The sequence below is a fragment of the Protopterus annectens genome, chromosome 3.part1 (genome assembly GCF_019279795.1).
Source record: "Protopterus annectens isolate FY-2018-M chromosome 3.part1, PAN1.0, whole genome shotgun sequence".
Classification (NCBI taxonomy): Eukaryota; Metazoa; Chordata; order Ceratodontiformes; family Protopteridae; genus Protopterus; species Protopterus annectens.
Window position 1 is genome coordinate 1,104,282,113 of NC_056732.1, and position 19,630 is coordinate 1,104,301,742.

At 43.4% G+C, this 19,630-nt stretch overlaps 1 protein-coding gene across 2 annotated transcripts in view; it reads right to left on the reverse strand.

Annotated features, from left to right (window-relative positions):
- The window catches only part of AGO2 (argonaute RISC catalytic component 2), a 2,267,075-nt gene that overhangs the window by 1,277,018 nt on the left and 970,427 nt on the right, over positions 1-19,630 (reverse strand). For both annotated transcript variants that reach the window (XM_044067244.1, XM_044067245.1), the window contains exon 10: positions 7,275-7,397. In XM_044067244.1, coding sequence (XP_043923179.1) covers positions 7,275-7,397 — 123 coding nt within the window. The remainder of the gene's footprint in view (positions 1-7,274; positions 7,398-19,630) is intronic.

Consider the following 19,630-nt stretch of genomic DNA (forward strand, 5'->3'; position numbering starts at 1 on the left):
TTCTTAATTGCCAAGAAATCTTTAAACTTGAAAATACTTATTATGTACTCCTCCCAACTCTGTGATAAAGTGAACAAATTCAAGTATGTGTCATCATGCAGTCCCTGCAGATCCACCCCCACCAGCCTCCCAACAGCACAATACCATAAGAAAAACCTGGAACAAAGCAGTGATCCACTCAATGACTAAATCCACTTCAAGTATTCTAAAACAGAACCACACAAAGCCACCCCAACAAGGACCATTCAAAATTTCAGCACAAAGGGTACAAAGACTAGCTGCATTTTTAGCTGTTTTTGTTCCACTCAAAAAAGATAAATTACTACCAAAATCCATAAATAAAACAAAAAGGTATACATAAAGTCTAAGGAAAGGACTAACTATCCAACCCCAGCATCCAAGGAACAACACATTATTGTAAATATTAGAGAGTCGTGGCCTAGCTTTGCAGCACAATCTCAAAATGTTAGATGTTCAAAGTGAAAAATACAATATAATTGCCAATATACCAGGACCACACACGGATTTGCTAGTCAGTAATGTACAACTGCCTGCAGCAATGCTCAGATAATAACCAATGGTAAAAAGAATTTTACAAACCCTGAAAAACAAACAGTTAGCCATGTTTCCAAATACATAGAAAATGGAAAGCTGAATATTTAACTACGATACAAAAGGCTCAACTTTTTCTTGTCCTATCCTCCACCACTGACCTTCCTTCTTTGTCCTCCACTAGCCTACTGGTTCACTCCTCTTTGAAGCAGAGAGAACCCCTCCTTGCCCTTAATAACAGGGCAGTCTTCCCTCTTCAGGAATGGTACCTTTAGCAGCAATGGCCACCACTCAGTAGAAACAAAAGCTAAAGAAGATATTAATTTGCAGCCAGGTTAGGGATTTTATTTTATGCAAAGAAATGACATTTGGAATGGGAAATAACCACTCCTAACTAGGAGGGAAGCATGGAATCATGTAAATTCATGCAAATCACACATGCTCCCACCACATAGCATCACCCTCACCACCACCACAGTATCCAGAAAGGAGGTACCCAGTTTAAGAGAAAAAAAATGATCCTCCTTTATTAAAGCTGGCCTTCCACTACTCATCACCAGCTAATCTAGGCTTACCAAGGGCACAGTAATTAGTGATAACCAAAGTGCATAAATGCAGAACAAGAAAAACTGCAAGCATGTAAATATCTCAACATATCCTTGTCCTGCCTACATCTAGCTTACATGCATGCAAAATACAAGGACTAACTACCACCATAGGAATGTATGGCTAGCCTTTAGGATCCTCATAGATCAAAAGCCTAGTAAGTACTTATGGACCAATGTAAGCAAAATAGAAAAAAAAAAAAGGATTCATAAAATACAGCCTGCACAGCTCCTCAAAAGGTTACCTTTTTAGGAGCAGGAAAAATTAAGGACTGTAAAGAACAAGCACTGTTAAAGGGCACACAAACCGTACCAAACTGCATACCATTTCATGGGCAGTATTAGTCAATCTTGGTTTCCCATATTCAAAAAGTACAGTTTTGTACCTACCATAAATGTAGATGTCCGATAGGTATGCATCTGCAGTCCGAAACAGAGACACTCGCGGTTGGCCTAACCATGGTTTCAGCCGAAACCGCGGCCCGCGAGTGTCGGTCCTTTTCCTTGCGCTTTTTAGCTAATTGAGTAGTCGGAGTTTCCGATGGCATTTTGTATGCAAAAGCGGGACCAAAAAACTCCTCTGCAAACTCCGACCGACGTCTAAGAGTCCGTCGGTTGAAGGAAGCACAGGCTAGACAAGCTGATACGTCGTGGTCTGGGCCTAAGCAAGGAAGGCAGTAAGAGTGGAAATCCTTATGAGGTATTTGTTTCCCACAAGTTAAACAATTATTTACTTTGTCTGACATCGGCTGAGGCAAGAAAGAGTCCCCAACGGGGTACTTAGCTTTTTAGAAGTCTTCGGTAGTAGAAATCTCTGGATCTGACCGACTGGCACTTGCGAACAGCTTCTGCTTCGGGCACCGCGCGGCAAGACAGACTGAGGAAAATGGCGTCGGCTGATGCCTTTATACCCAATAAACAGTAGCTATGACGTCGGGTGAAGTGCGACATCAGCCGAGGCCAGACCCAGACTTTGGAATCCGGCTGGCCGAAGGGCTGCCTGAGGCAGGACAACCCATATGTTAGGACTGCAGATGCATCCTTGAAGGACATCCATGGAAAGTTAGGGGTCTCTCAGAGGTAGTACCTCATACTGAAAGTTCCACTAAACAGCCCAGCCCCCTTGGCAAAGGTGGATGAAGCACTGGTTATTACCCAGAAGACCAACATTTTGTTACCAGCACAGGTATGGAAGGGGCTAGGTACGATGAAAGAACAGAAATGGTATCCTACACCAGCATGCACATGTAGGGAGGGAGACTGTATGGTCAAGCCACACTGCAAACAACTAATGCAAAGTAGGTGACCACTGTGAAAATAAACCAGAGCAATAGACTTGGAGGTGATGAACATCATTCTGCACTGAGGTAGCCACTAAAAGTCAGCAAGCCTTGTAATGGAGAGGTTAGAAGGGCGGAGTCTGAAGTCTCTTGAGCCTAGTACACTGGCATACTTCCTAATGCCAGACTCATACCCCCAGGGAATGAATGAGCCAGAGGACTCTTGGCTAGTTTGGTTCTGCCTGCCTAACTCATGGCAGAGCAAATTAAGCCACTGGGTAAGGTTCCACAGACGGATTAAAAAAAAATAACTAGATTTGATTGGAGAAGTAGTTCTTTCATTTTGTGATACTCACTTTATCGAGTCCTTAAGTCATGGAAAGTCAGTTGGTACAAGACCGAGAAATTACTCCTAGAGAGGACAGATGGTTATCACTGGCCACACAAACACACACCAAGTACACCTACAGGCAAGCCGGACAGCCAGCCTAGAATATTGAAGAAAACCAAAGCACCTAATAAAAATCCTCTCTATACAGAGAAAATATGCAAACTTATAGTAAAACTACAAAAAACTACCAGCAGGATGTGAACAATCCAAAGAACACCAATTTTTATTCAAAAATATTAAGCGCTTTCCTCTCTATTACAAAGACTTCCTCAGAACAAAGAAACCACAATAACCCAACCAAATAAATAGCCACCCCTAATCAATCAATTAACATTTGCATAATAAATTAAAAGCAATATCAGCAAATGTAAAATTATTGGACAATTAAAGACAAAAATTCCCAAGGGAACTTAAAAAAAACTTGTTACATAAACACTAAATGCATTTGACACAACTTTTCAGTAAAGAAAAAATATATCTGTTAAAATCACATTAAAAACATATTGAAGACGCATTCAGAATAACTTAAAAGTGCTTTTCATTGATTTAATGGCATCAATGATTAAATACAACAAAATTAAAATGGAAAAAATCACTAGCGATCTTGATGAATTAGATCAGTCTGTCAAGGCTGATCGTGACTTCAATTTAAGTCAAAATTTGTGCTTATATCAAAATCTTCATGTTCAGGTCAATAGTGTTTGTAATTCTATATTTGCCCGCAAAGAAAACAAACTCAAGAGAGACACTAATGAGTATCAATTTGATAGAGTTTATCCACTTTCGAGAGGGCACGAACAGGTGTGTGGTGACGAGTTAAGTAATGAAAAGGAAGTGACGAATGATACTGCGAACTTCCATGAAGGGCGTAATCAACGTTTGTATTCATCAACCGGTAATGAGGATGAGGTTAGGCCTTCTGACCGTTTGCGGGACAAACTGGTTCCTTCCATTTCATCTTTTTCGGGAAAGGTCGGCAGCAATTTGTGACTCAGGGAGCGAGGTCCAAGGGCTCCAGGACAAAAAATACTTAGTTGGGGTCGAGATACTGACCACCCTGGTAAAATCCAACTGTGTGGAGCAAGTAAGTTTGTTTTTTGGTCCTGTTGTTTCTGATGACTTCACCAAAACTAACGATGATGGCGTTATACATTTTGACCGAAGTTAGTCTATTGTATTCCGCTCGACAATGGTTATTTGACTTCTGGAGTAGGGCATAATGGGTCTCTGGCAGCTGTTACTATTGATAACATTTTGGTTAATGAAGAGCCAAATATGGATAACGAGACAAATTTAGGTTTGCTGACGGACTTAACGTGTCATACTGAATGTGGTTATTGTAGTTTAGTAAAAAAGAACATTATTTGTAACAATGCTAATGTAGTTGAATGTACATCAAATGTGTTAACTTCTGTTGTAATTAATGATGACCAGATTTATGAAGTTGTGGGCTTGAACAGTCACTACAATAATGGTGGGACCATGTTAGACATTTTAGTACAATATCTTGACAACCAGGAACAACACATTGATGGGGTAGGGCCTGATATAGTAGTCAATAGTCAGGGTGATTTTAAGATTTACAACTATTCGAGGTTGGCCATAAATAAAAAGCATGCTGATTTTTTGGCTAAGGGATTCACTTTCGTTCCATGCAGAACTGGAAACCTGGTAGAATCCCTTATTGATCTGAAGAGATTTACTAGAAAATTAAATTTAAAAGTATGGTTCAACCAAGAAACTAACGTGGAATGTCATTCTAGGGAAACATGTAAAAAACCCAGTACCTTTAACCCTCCCTTAAACAAAACAGTTGAATTATTTGAAAGAATGTGTGAAAAAGAAATAAGGAAAAATTATATTTACAATGGAATGGGTGATTATTCAAATTTGACTGGGGAAGAAAAACAGATTATGTTGGAATTGATTAAAGACCCTATGGTCAGGTTTATGAAACCTGACAAGGGTAATGGAGTGGTAATTATGGATAGGGGAGACTATCTAGATGGCATGAACAACATTTTGCTTCACGATGCTTATGAGGAAAGTTCCCTTAATGAGATTATGGTGGCATATAGGATGACAGACTTGGCACTTGATGATATGGTGTATCAAGCCCAAATAGATTTGGATGAATATCACTTTCTTAAAAATGAATTTCCTAGGGTGCCAAATATTTTTGGCATCCCAACAATCCACAAAGGGCTTGTTAATCCAAAATTCAGACCCATTGCCAATGGTAAAAGTTGTAAAATATATTTTATTGCCAAGTATTTAGACCATGAAATGCAGAAAACTCTTGGTTCTTTTGGATATATTAGTAACAATACTTGACAATTTTTAGACAACCTCAATAGGATTGTGCCAGTGAAGGGGAGGATCATGGTTTCTGTTGATGTGGTGAATTTGTTCACTGTAATTCTCCATGATATAGGATTCCATTGGTTAGAGCAGCAGCTTCATAAGACAAATATTTTTTATTCAAGATGAAATCAATAAAATTAGTACAGTTATGGAACTGGTTTTGAAGAATAAATATATCTGGTTTGAAGGGCAGTATTACAAACAAGTGAAAGGTGTAGCAATGGGGGCTGCTTGTGCCCCCAATTTTGCTAATCTCATCATGTCTTATTGGGAACAGGAGTACTTGTTTAGCAGTCGTTACATTTCCAATATTGTACATTACACCCACTTCCTGGATGATTTGTTTCTTATTTGGAAAGGTACAGCAGACAGTTTAAATGAGTTTTGGGTATACATAAATGAAACTGTTGAATTTTTCAAATTCACTCATGAGTACAATAGGAACAGAATTGTTTATTTAGATGTTGAGCTGTCGACTGATTTGACAAAAAAGATTTTTGAGACCAAGATTTACAGAAAGTCTACCTTTTCTAAATCTTATTTGGACTATGGAAGCTGGCACCCGCACCATCAAAAGAGGGCAGTGGTTAAAGGCCAATTGGTGTGGGCAGCCAGGATGGTTAGCTCTGATGTGGACTTTCTGGCCGAATTGGAATTTATTGCACATATGTTTAAAAAAAGCGGGTACCCAGATTGGCTTTTGGAAGACCTTACTCATGAGGTAATTTATAAATGGAACCAAGGCCTTTATAGACCTGTTTTGGTTTTATAAGTGGTGGTAGATCAAATATTGAAAAGACTACCTACAACTCATCCCTTGTTTTAACATACAACGGGATGGCTAATACTATTACAGACATAATAAATGACAACTGGGAAATCCTTCAATTTGATGCCAGTGTAGGGTTAAACATTGGTAAGAACCCGAGATATGTGTTTAGGAGGGACAAATGTATAAAGAACATTTTGGAAGGAATAAGATATGAAAGCAAGATTAATAGAAAAGTGGGGAATTTTAGATGTAATTCTTGCTCCTTCTGCCCACACAATGGAGACTGAGGGACAAGTTAAGGTAAATGGGAAAATACTCAATATTAGAGGCCATTATAATTGTAATAGTTACAATGTTATATATATGGCCAAGTGTCAAGAGTGTCCCATTTTTCATATAGGAAAAACTTGTAGGAAATTCAAATTAAGAATTGGTGAATAGTTGGGAGATATAAGACATTGCAGGGTGACTAGTGCCTTATTCAGGCACATCAAAGAAACTCAGACACACCATTTCAAATTCTTGGTCTTACAGCACTTAGTGAAGGATGAACAAGAGGGGCATTTTAGATATACATTTGGATCTAATGGAATTGAGATGGCAGTTGTTTCTGAATGCCTCTCGTTACCCAGTTATTGAGGAGACTATAAACACTGCTAGTGTTTTAAAACTAGAACAAATTTCAGGATAGGTTAAGTGAATATGTTTCAATGAACAGCACCTTTAAGTTATTCTGAACGCATTTTCAATATGTTTTTAATGTGGTTTTAACAGATATATATTTTTTCTTTACTAAGAAGTTGTGGCAAATGTATTTAGTGTTTATGTAACAAGTTTTTTTTTTAAGTTCCCTTGGGAATTTTTGTCTTCAACTGTCCAATAATTTTACATTTGGTGATATTGCTTTTAAATTATTATGCAAATGTTAAATGATTGATTAGGGGTGGCTATTTGGTTGGGTTATTGTGGATTGTTCGCATCCTGCTGGTAGTTTTTTAAAATATGCAGACTTTGCAAGGAAGGCACCTCAAACCATAAAGTAGCCTTCTGTCAAAAGCCTCTAAAATCCCTTCCCTGTGGGAATTTGCAAGGGCTTCCTCTTTTCTCCTATACTCCCAAGACTGGCTGTGGGTGAATCCAGTGATCCCTACTCTATCCAAACATGGGCACGTGTAAACTAAATGTAAGAGAAAAGTAAAAATGACAGTGTCATTCAAAAGAGTCAATGTGTTGCATGTTTAGCAAAACCACCACTTTTTTATGCAGCAATCTTATTAAATGAAGAAAACAAACAATACACCTTGTCTTACCCTTCCTCCATATAAAATAGAAGGTGGCTGAAGAACACGTCCAGTTACATCCGTCATTTCTTCTTTCACAATTATACTGAACTCCCGTACATAAGGATCTGTATTGAAGCTTGCACTTCGCATCTAAGAATTAAAATATAGGAACAACTTAGTCCTGCATGGCTTAATATAAGCATATGATGAATAGTTAAGTAATTTAGAAGTATGCAATTTACTACTTTAAACTCCTGCAGGTAATAGAAATCACAGGCTCTACCAAAATATTCAATATAAATGAATGACAAAGCCACTACTGTACAAATGCATTTTAACTCCCTCCAGTAAAACCCATAGTAAGTAGTGCAAGACCTCATGTAAACCTTTAACCTAAAAATAACGCACATGGAGATGCAAGCTCTTCTAGAGTCATAAGTTAATTCAGTCATCCACAGAATACCATGATAACTACCTGAATACAAACTGCATGAATTCAAAATATCTGTCAACAGAATAACTTTTAATAAGACTCAAATATTTTTTTCAGTGCACAGTACCCTAATAGAAATCTAATCTCGGTAAGCTTTCTTTTCGCATTTTGTTTATCCTAATGCTGAGTTTCTTGCAACTGCTACACTGATTTCTTCAGCAGTAAAGCCACCTCATGGACATTTGCCACCCCCCACCCCCATTTTTTAGTCTTTATCAAGTACACATCTACTGCAGTATAAGAGGCAGCATTAAAAATGTATTTACAACACAGCTAAACAGTGGAACCAGAGAATTAACACACTGCTATGCAAATTCTGCAATTTGCACAAGTGATGTATTCTTACACTAGAACAATTTAACAGACACTGTGATAAATGGGCCTAAAATTATTTAGCAATATTGTAACATTTCTAATATGCCAATGGAAAAAGTACATAACACAATCATACAAGGTATTAAACCTGCATCCATTACTGGGGCAATGGCAAGCCATGGCAAGGGTATTACAAACCTTAAAAAAATGTAATTCAATGACACAAAACTAATGCATCTTGTGTAGTTCTGCAGCTGACAGTTGTATCCAAAGCAAAAAAAAATCTTAAAAATAAACGTACATTACCTAAGTTTCCTTACAGATGCTTTAAAGAGGCAAACTATCCATAGTGAACGAGCTTCCTATTCATCATGTACAAAACATAAGCACAATGCAAAAGATGACCAAACTACAGCACTGCAGTGATATCAATATCTTACATATTTCAAAAGTTAGACAAAATCTTTTAAAGTCACTCCACTGTACAATGGCAAAAGACCTTTCTAGTTGTTACTCACCTAATTTTTCCTATCATGCACTACTCAAAGGTAAACCCTGCAAAATCTAGACAGACACTTGAGCACAAATGCTTAATCGTCCATTGTCATACTCAAAAAAAAACCTCCATATTAACAAACCCCTACTTACTGTTCTTCAATTTTCAATAAGCATAGGTCTTACATTTCCAACTCCAAAATGTGGAATACTGCTTTTCATAATATGGAAAAAAAGTTGAAACACTTACTGACAATTTCAGCTATGAAACTCGTAGCTCAAAACAAGTTACACTACACTTAAGTTCTTTCGGTAAATTAATATAAAAAAGAAGTTATGTTCTTACTATAACGTTCCATCTGAGTAGTAGACTTCATTCTTCTGCACATATGGGTATACGGATTCGATTCGGATCCGAGCCGGCAAAACTTTTCAAGCATAAGCTCTGAGCTCCAAGCTCCTCCCTTACCTATATTACATCACTTCTTCCTATCTAGCCCCAGATCGAGTTTGCTGACACTAAATGGTAACATAACCACAATCCTAAACAGGAAAAACCTGAAGAGTGAGGGGGATGGAGGGAGGGAAGGTGCAGAAGAATGAAGTCTACTACTCAGATGGAACGTTATGGTAAGAACATAACTTCTTTATCTGAAGTAGTTGACTTCATTCATTCTGCACATATGGGACAGAGTCCCCAGCTACTAGTATTCCTGGGAGGCCCTTATGGAAGGATATTTCTGAGCACTGCAGAGCCAAAGGATGCTCTCCCTCTAGAAATAAGATCCAATTTATAATGAGATTAATGTGTGCGAATTGGCCCAAGTTGCTGCCGCACAGATATCGTCTAACAGAACTCTTGATCAGAAAGCTGCAGAAGTGGCCATTGCTCTAGTGGAATGAGCCTTCAATACACCAGGAGGAGATAAACCTTTGTCCTTATAAATCTGTGCAATACAAAGAGGGATCCACCTTGCTAAGGACACTTTTGAAACTGCTTTGCCCAAAAATGGTTTAGAAAAGGAGACAAACAATCGATCCGACTTCCGGAAGGGTTTAGTCCTATGGAGGTAAAAACGAAGCTGTCTATGGACATCCAACAAATGAAGCTTACGTTCACCTCTATTTTGGAAATTTGGGAAGAAGACTGGCAAATTTATAGAGTGATTAATATTGGCTGCTGAGGACACCTTGGGAAGAAAGGAAGAGTTTGTACGCAGCGAAACCCTATCCTTGTGGAAAACCAAATAGGGGGAAAGGAGGATAAGGCCTGCAACTCAAACTCTTTTGGCTGAAGAGATGACAACCACGAAGGCGGTCTTCCACGACAAAAACTTCATCGGAACTGAAATGGCTGACTTGAAAGGGGGAGAGGTCAAAGCCTGAAGGACTAAAGTCAGATTCCAGAGGGGCACTGTTTCTTTAACTGGTGGTCGCAATAAAAAAGTGCCCTTCAAGAAAGCTATACACAGTTTGGCAGAAGCCAGAGCAACCTTATTATCACCCACATGAAAATTAGTGATGGCAGCCAGCTGAACCTTGATGGTGAAAGCACTTGCGCCTGATCAAAAAAGATTGGCCAGAAAATCCAGTATGACCGGAACGGGGGCTGTAAATGGTTTCAGATTGCGCTGAGAGGCCCAAACGCAAAAACGTCTCCACTTGCTATTGTAGAGTTTTAGTGGAGGCTTTAAGAGAAGCTACCAGAATATTCGTAACAGGGGACGAAAGTCCGTGAGTCCTGATATCATGGGAACTGGAGCAGCCATGCCGTCAGCTTGAGACTGTTCAGGTTGGGCAGGGGCAAGCCCGACGGGTGAGAAATCAGATCCAGGCATGGATCTAGAGTCCATGGAGGAGCCAACAGGTGAGACGATAGGAAGGGAAACCACACTTGACGCGGCTAGAAGGGAGCTATGAGAATGACTCTGCACTGCAGACGGCAAGCTCTCTGAAGGAACTTAGGAATAAGAGGTAATGGGGGATAAGCATACAGTAGCCCGGGAGGCTAAGCATGGACTACAGCATCTCTGGGGACATCCCCCGGAGGGGGATCAGAGCGAAGAAGTTGCTGCACTTCATGCTGGAAGGAGATGCGAAGTGATTGCAGCAAGGTTGACCCCAAACATGGAAGATCTTCTCCGCCACTGATTGTTACAGACACCACTCGTAAGGCAGAAGGATTGCCCTGCTGAGACTGTCCGCTATAATGTTGGAGTGTCCCAGGATATGCGTTGCTATGAGAAACTGGCTGGTGGATATGGCCCACTCCCAAACCCTCATGGCCTCACGACAAAGGGGGTAGGATCGGGTCCCTCCCTGTTTGTTTATATACCAGACTACAGACATGTCTGATTGAATGGCTACCGTCCATAGAGGCAGGACAGGGTGGACGGCTCTCAATGCTAAAAGCACTGTCCTCATCTCCAGGACACTGATGTGTAGCTTGGCCTCTGGAGGGGACCAAATGCTTTGGACCATTCTTCCCAGGAAGTGCCCCCCCCCCACCTGAGCTGGGAAGCATCCGTGGTCACCGTGGCTTAAGCCAGAGGGGCTAGAAAGCTGCACCCCGCGAAAATGTCCACTGACTGAAGCCACCACTGGAGTGAAGTTCTGCATGTCAGATTGATTCAGATGTGGAAATTCATTGGAAGGACTAGCCAGGACCATTGAACTGCTAGATTCCACTGAAGGACTCATGTGAAGACGTGCAAGAGGGAGGATAGAGATTGCAGCTGCCATCGAATCCAGGGCCCTGAGAACATCTGCTGCTGTGATTACTGAGTGATCCAAGATCGCAGATACATGGCGTCTGAGATTTTCTATCCTTTCCAGGGTGAGAAAAATCTTTGACTGAATCGAATCCAACCGTGCCCCAATGAAGTTTATGATCTGAACCAGAGCCAAGTGGGACTTGTTGATATTGATCGTGATGCCTAACTATTGAGCCAGACCGAGGAAATAGTGTAGGGCCTGACACATGAGACGTTTGGTGGATGCAGCGAAGAGCCAGTCGTCTAGGTAGGGAAATACCTGAATGCCCTGAAGTCTCAGGTGAGCCGCTACGACTGCCATAACCTTGGTGAACACCCTGGGGGCTGTGGTGAGACCAAAGGGTAGGGCTCTGAATTGAAAGTGACTGGCCCCTAGCCGAAAGCGTAGAAACCTCCTGGAGTTCCTGTGGACCTTGATGTGATAGTAAGCGCCCTGGAGGTCTAACGAGCACATCCATTCGCATTCTCTCAGAAACGGTAGAATGGACTGTAAAGTGACCATCCGGAATTTTTGTTTCTCTACCGACAGGTTGAGGATAGACAGGTCCAGAATGGGCCTGAGGTCTCCCGTCTTCTTTGGCACTAAAAAGAACCTGGACTAGATGCCTGATCCAGATTGGTCTGGGGGGACCGGCTCGATGGCTCATTTTTGTAGCAGCTTTGAAACCTCTAAAGCTGCAGCCTCCCTGTGAGCAGGTGGAACATCTGGAAGGTGTGCTGGAGTTATGAGACATGAAATGAGGGGGATAGAATATCCTCTGGATATGATGTTTAACACCCAGCGGTCTGCCGTAATCGACTCCCGTGCCGCTGGATGTAAGGAAAATCTTTCCCCAACTGCCTCCAGAGTAGAGCAGCCGGGCAACCTCTCAGGGTTGCTGTGCGGGTCTGTCGGAAAAAGGTTCCCTAGACCCGAAGTTTCTGGGACCCCCTCTGCCTCTGGGACAGTGTCGGTTTTGTCCCCCCCCCCCCGCCTCTGGGGGATGAATATTCCTGAGTGTCATGGAAGGACTGTGATTTCTGGAACCACATCTTCTTTTGCCCCTTTAGGTTCTTGGAATAGGACCTCTGGGGGTTAGAGAAGCTAATTCCGACGGCTGACAAGTCTTTCCGTCCTTCTCACTCTGGGTTAGTGTGTCACGTACAGTCTTCCCAAAGAGGGATGATCCATTGAAAGGGGCATTGATGAAAGACGCCTTAAAGGGGTCCGCAAACTGACACAGCCTGATCCAGGCATGACACCAAGGCCATGCCTGTGCCAGCAGCTCTATCGGCTCCCTCCGTAGCATGAGAGAGGAGACGCATAGAGTTATTAGTCACTGATTTCAGTGTAGTCGTCTTTGCAGTGAAGGACTGCTTGTCCTGTTGCGACAGATACTATGGGGACGACTCAGTTAATTCCGATATAAGGTCTTGCTGCAGTCGGATAACATGTGCCAAGTAATTCAGCGCATGAATAGAAAATGTCGCTGACGAGTACATGTGCTTCCCGAAACGATCCATCAACCTGGACTTTTTGTCTGGTGGATGAACCGAGGAACTCTCCTGTGCCAGTTCCTTCTTTGTGGCAGCTGCAACCACCAAAGCGTCTACCGGGGTTCCTTTGGACCAAGCCTGCCTGTCTGACAGCGGGGAAAGAATTTTATCTGGCCTTTTGGGTATAGACTCTACGGTGTCAGGATCCATCCATGCCCTAGTGGTGATGAGGTCCACCAAAGGGTCCGCTGGAGGGGAGACCCAGGAAGTAGATGGGCCTGCGCCAAAGGCCTCCAGGAATACGGACTCATCAGCAGAGGGTTTGGGGGCTGACCAACCTCCTCTTTGGCGGAGGATCTCCATAATGTCTCCGAACGAGACGTCCTCGGTAGATGATCTGGGGGAACCCTCTCCTTCATCCAAGTCCGTATCAGTGGTAATGGAATGAGGGGAGTCCAAGTGCCTCCTCTTACACTTGCGCTTACGAGGTTCCTCTCCAGTGGGACTCGCTGGAGAGGATTCGTAAGCCTCCCTGAGGGGAACAACCTGGGGTTGCTTTGGCAAGGGCTGTCCCTGAGAAAGGGTAATGGGAGCAGAATCCAAAATTAGAGGGGTCTGGGTAGGATCCGAGTAGGTGAGCTGTGGTCTCAACCCCTGGGAGAGAACCCTTTCCACTGCCCTGAATGCTGATGGAGAGCACACCTCCGCAGAACGTAAAGAAAAGGCTTTCCCCGGCACCGAAGCAGGGATCGAAGCCGATAGTGGGGTAGTCTGGACACCAAGGATGGGATCCGAAAGAGAGAGATCTCGACCCTCGGGTCCGACTCCCCGACCACGGCTCAGAGTCCCCTGGATCTGAGATCGGATCCGAGGAACTCAAGGTGACGGCAGGCGTCGAAGAAATGAGAACCATCGGCGCCGACCCAACAGCTCCAAAAGGTCTCGGACCACAGAACCCCGAAGCGTCGGATCGAGGAAGGAGCAATAGGGTGGAACATAGTTGAAGGACCCTCTCCAATGGGAGGGGGCCCTGGTAAGACTCCCATCCGAATCTGGTTCTGGATGAACCTCATCAGCCTGTCCATGTCAAAGTCGGAGCCACTCCGAGTCGACCTGGAGGAAGCGACCGACACGGGTCTGGGCCGGATCTGAGGGGAGTGCCTCGGCTCTGATGGCTCCGTCGGCTCTGGCGAGAAACGAAGAGAGCGGAGCCGAGAAGAACGAGACCTGGGTGCCTTTGAAGAGGGGCTGGAGAAAGACTCCCTGCCCAGTGATCTTTTACTATGCCTGTCCCTCTCTTTGTGGCGCTTCTCCTTCTCCCTTCTGTCCCTACCTCTCTGGGATGCCTCCGATGAAGCAGGCCTGGCAGCAGGTTGAGTTCCTGCCTGCACAGTGTCACTGGCTGGGGAGGAAACCGAGGCAGACTCCAGGGCAGAAGCTGGTAACAGACCCTTAGCCAAAAGCTTAGCCCGACGATCCTTCAACGCCCTAGAGTTAAAGCCTGAACAAATGTCGCAGGATGCAGACAGATGGGCAACCCCTAAACATAGAACACACAGAGTGTGGCCATCGGCTGGTGAGAGCTTATGACCACACTCTGTGCACTTCTTAAAAAGAACCTTAGGCTGTTCAGCCATAGTAGAGACAGTAAAAGCCCTAACGGCCGACTCACATACACACTTAAACAGGGATTGGGCCTAGGCAGGAAACCAGTATCACAAAAAAAACACTTATAACTAAAGTGCAGTTTTGTACCTACCATAAATGTAGATGTTTGAGTGCATACACTGCTGCAGTCATTACACTTGGGTTATCCTGCCGTCAGGCGGTTCCCCAGTCGGCCTGAGTTCCAAAGTCTTGGTCTGGCGTCGGCTGCTGTCGCCTCCTCCTTGACGTCAGTGCGACAGGGGTACATAAGATGCAGCCGACGCCACTTTCTTCAGTTTTTCTTGCCCCAGATGTCAGGTGCCCCCAAATAGATAGGCAATTCAAATTGCTAATAAAACATACATAAGAAAAGCAAACAACTTTCATCTACCAGCAAATACTCCCCATAGGTAGTAAAGGGTAGAAGACATAGGTACGTACCAGCAAGTAAGAGGGGAAGGAGGGAGGGTAACCTGGACTGCAGCAGTGTATACACACTAACATCTACATTTATGGTAGGTACAAAACTGCACTATGTTCATCGTGTTGCACTGCTGCAGTCATTACACTTGGGTAGAATCCCAAAGCTGAGGTAGGGTGGCTGGTTCTATAAGGCATTAGGGGTGGCTATAAGGCCTTGCAGCACTGCAGTGATGAAGCCAGCTCTGGATTTAGAGTATAGAGGCAGATGGTAATGCTTGGTGAAGGTATGCACAAACTCCAAGTTGCTGTTTCCAAAATATCCTTGGTAGGTACTCCTCTGAGGTAGGCAGGTGAAGTGGCTGTTGCCCTGGTGGAGTGAGATCTAATGCTGCTAGGTACAGGTTTCCCATGGTGTGTATAGCAGAAACGTATACAATGACCTATCCATTTTGAAATAGTCTGTTTTGAAATGGCTTTTCCCTGTGCTGCTGCAGCATATGCTACCAATAATTGCTCGGATTTCCTGAAAGCTTTGGTTTTGTCCAAGTAGAAGCGTAACTGCCTATGAATGTCCAAAGAATGCAGTAGTCTCTCCCCTTTATTCTGTGGTTTTGGATAAAAAGTTGGCAAGTGAATAGTTTGGTTTAGAGCCACACTGGATACCACCTTTGGCATAAACGTAGGGTTAGTTCTTAAAGACACCCTGTTCTGGTGGAAAATGAGGAAAGGTTCCACTGCCATTAGTGCCTGTAATTCTGAAACACTTCGTGCTGATGTTATTGCCAGGAGAAGAGCAGTTTTCCAAGAGATATATTTTAATTCTGCTGTGTTAGCTGGCTCAAAAGGAGGTAAAGTTAATTTTTCCAAAACAAAGTTGAGGTCCCAAGTTGGAGTAGGTGCTCTTATGTTTTTAGCCCCTCTGAGGTACTGTCTTAGCAAAGGATTAGAGAAAATTGGTGGATCCGTGTTGTAATAAGCAGAGATGACAGAGGCGTGGATCTTGATGGATGAGAAGGAGAGGCCTTTGTCCAGCATCTCAGTTAAATATTGTAGTATCTGAGGAATGTTTGGGACAAGAGGGTCAAGGTTGTGAGTCTGATTCCAGGCACAGAATCTCTTCCATTTATCAGAATACGCTTTCCTGGTACTAGGTCTTCTGGCCTCCAGAATGACATCCATAACAGCTTTGGAGAGAGGCATTGCTTGCTTGACTAAGGAATCTTCCATGCAGCTAGGTTTTAGGTCTTTAGCTGGCTGTGAAGTATCTGATTGTTGTGCTGAGTCAGCAGATGTGGGATTTGAGGCAAAATCCAGGGTGGTCCTTGTGCTAAGTTCTTTAAGATTGGGTACCAGTGCTGGCGTGGCCAGTCTGGTGCAATCAGGATCATCTTTGGCTCTTCTTGCCTGGCTTTTATGAGTACACTTGGCAGGAGAAGTAGTGGTGGGAAAGCATATACTTGTAGGTTTTTCCAGCTGAATGAGAGGGCATCCACTTTCCATGCTTGTGGATGTTAACTCCTTGTGCAGAATTTCTGTAGCTGGCAGTTCATTGGCGATGCAAACAGATCTATGTCCGGGCTCCACCATTTCTGTGTTATCATTCTGAATATTTGTGGATTAAATTCCCATTCATGGGGATCCATGATGTTTCGGCTTAAGTTGTCTGCCAGTGTGTTTTTCTCTCCTGGCAGGAATTGTGCTTGCAGATGAATTTGATAGTTTAGAGCTGTGTTCCACAAGGTCATGGCTTGTCTGCAGTGGGGTAGGAGTGAGTGCCCCCTTGCTTTTTTATGTACCACATAACTGTGGTGTTGTCTGTCTTTAGTAATAGTAGTCCTGGATGCAGCAGGTCCTTGAAAGCTATAAGAGCATTTTGTACAGCTAGCATCTCTTTTTGATTGATGTGAAGATGCCTTTGTTCTGCGGGCCACGTGCCCTGAATACATTTGCCTGCAATGTGTGCTCCCCAGGCGTAATCCGATGCATCTGTTGTCAGTGTTTGCCTGGCTGTGGGTTGAGTAAAAGGCTGTCCCCTTGTTGAGGTGACAAGCTTGAGCCCACCATCAAAACTCCTGTTGAAGGCAAGGAATTAGTGGTATAACTGTTTCCAAACTTTGACAGTGTTGAGACCATACATTGTAGTTTCCTCATATGCAGTCTGGCATATGGAATTAGTAGTATGCAAGATGCCATGCAACCCAAGGCCTGCAGAATTTTTCTTGCAGGGAGTTGGGTCTTTGTTGCCATCAATTGAAAGTATTGAGTCAGTAGTCCTTGCTTGTCTGGCGTGAGATAAGCCATCTGGGCCGTTGTGTTCAAGCTGGCACCCAGGAATATAATCTCTTGTGAGGGCACTAGTTTTGATTTCTTTTCGTTTACTGTGGACCCCAGGCAACTTAATAACTTTTTTACAAATGCCAGATGCTTTAGAAGAATGTCCTTGCTCTCTGCTTGAATCAGGCAGTCATCCAGGTACGGATAAATTTGAATTCCTTTCTGTCTGCAAAAAGTAATTACTGGTGCCAGGCACTTTGTGAAGACCCTGGGCACAGTAGATAAGCCACAGGGCAGTGCAGAGAATTGATAGTGCATTGAACCAGCTATGAATCTGAGGTATCTTCTGCAGTTTTGTCTGATAGTGACATGCAGGTATGCCTCCTTGAGGTCCAAGGTCACGAGCCAAGCTTTCTTGCCCAGCATGGGAAGAAGCTGCTGTAGTGTCAACATTTTGAATTTCGGAACATCCAGGTAAGTGTTTAGAGAAGAAAGATCCAGAATGGGCCTCCAGCCTTTGTCCTTTCTGGGAACCAGAAAGAGTCTCGAGTAAAATCCTTGTCTTTGCTCCTGTGGTGGTACCTTTTGAATAGCTCTCATATCCATGAGTGCTGTAATTTGTTTTTGAGCCTCTGCCCATTGATTTGGTGGCAGATTTGGCATTCCTTTTAACGTTGGCAGAGTGTAAAAGTGGAACCTGTAACCTTGAGATACAATGTTGAGAACCCATTTGTCTTTGGTGATCATATCCCAATTGTGATAGAAAAGTGCCAGTTTTCCTCCTAAGGGGGCTGCCAAGACAGAGCTGTTTGGCAGCTGTAGTGGGAACTCATTGGGGCTGCTTTTTATATGGTTGGGGCCTGTCTTCCCCCTTCTTTCTGGCCTGATGCAACCCATTGTCGAGGCCTGTAAGGACCTTGTGGTTGACCTCTACCTCTTGGATGTCTGTATCTGCCCCTTCGAGGTCTGTCTGTAACTGGAAAGGACCAATTCTTATTTGGCCAATTTCTGCTAAATTGAGGAGGCTGAGCCTGTAAGAAATCCTTCACCGTTTGCATAGATTTTGCCTTATCCTCCATTTTCTTTAATACCTCTTCTGCCTTAACTCCAAATAACACATCCTGCTGCAAAGGTGCATCCAATAATTTTGCTTTAACATGATCTGGTAATGTATGTTCTTTTAACCAAGCATGTCTTCTAATTACAGAGCCTGTAACTGCTGCTCTACAGGAGGCCTCTAAAGAATCAAAACCACATCGCAAAGTATGTTTTCCCACTTGTTCAGCTGCATGCAATAAATCCTGCATTTCTTTAAAATTAGGAGGATCCGAATCTGGAAGCATTTTTTGTTTCACCTGAGACATCAAAAATTGCTGATATTTTAGCATGTGAAACTGGCAATTTAAGGCTCTCATTGCTAAAGTTGCAGACGTATATACTTTCTTTCCCCATCGGTCTAATGCTCTGGAATCTCTGTCAGAGGGAACTGGACTCTTGGCTGATGAAACCTTAACCCCTTTGGGTCCCTGAGAAATAGTTTCAGGGTCAGCAACAGGGCTTTTATACAGAAATTTGAGAGAGTCAGGGACTCTGTAGTATCTGTCAGGTTTAACTGGGGCTGGAGTTAAGGAATCAGGATTTAAGCTGGATTCAGTATACACATCATCCACAATATCTTACATTGGCGGAATAGCAAGGGGTCTGTGTTGAGGTAATAAAAGGAAGTCTCTGAGCCTTTTCTTGGATTCTGAGTAATCCTGGCCTTCCCAATGGAAATGCTCCCTCATGGTATGCAAGGCTTCCCCAAAAGAGTAGTCCTCCGGCAGAGAGGCTGATGGAATTGACTCCTCAGCATCAGAATCCTCATAAGGGGGTAAAGAATATCCTAGGTCTGAGAATGAATCTGAAGAGATGGACACCTGGTCGGATGAGTCATAGTCTGCATCCTGTCTAGGCCTTTTATCAGGAGGAGATAGAAGGAAGTGACCCCCTGATCAGAGTGATTAGGTCTTCGGCCATTTTGAGCATTTGTTTCTTAGGCATGGAGGCCTGTCCTGGAGAATGCTGTATTTGTTTCTTTGTTTTTAAAGGAGGCTTAGACTTAGCAGAGGGTTTAATACTTAACTGAGTAGGTCTGAAAACACCCTCTGAAGCTGCAGGTAAGCTCAGCTACACCGGATCTCTCTGAAGGGTTAGTTTCAGTAGGCTGAATAACTTGTGCGTCCGAAGGCCTAGCCATCTACACGTGGGAGTCAGAAGCGGCCTGTGGTTCTACAGAAGCAGTTGTCAGGGGCTGCGAAGGTGCCTCGCTGAAAACCGGAGAACCGGCGACTGGCCTAGAAGAGGCTTCGTCGTCAGTTTTGGGCCTTGGATGCCTATCCTTGTCTTTGCGCTTTTTATGTATTCCGGTCGTCTGAAGTTCCGACGGCATGGTATAATTGAATTTTCTACCAAAATAATGTCGGGCAAAATCAAACAGACGTTTA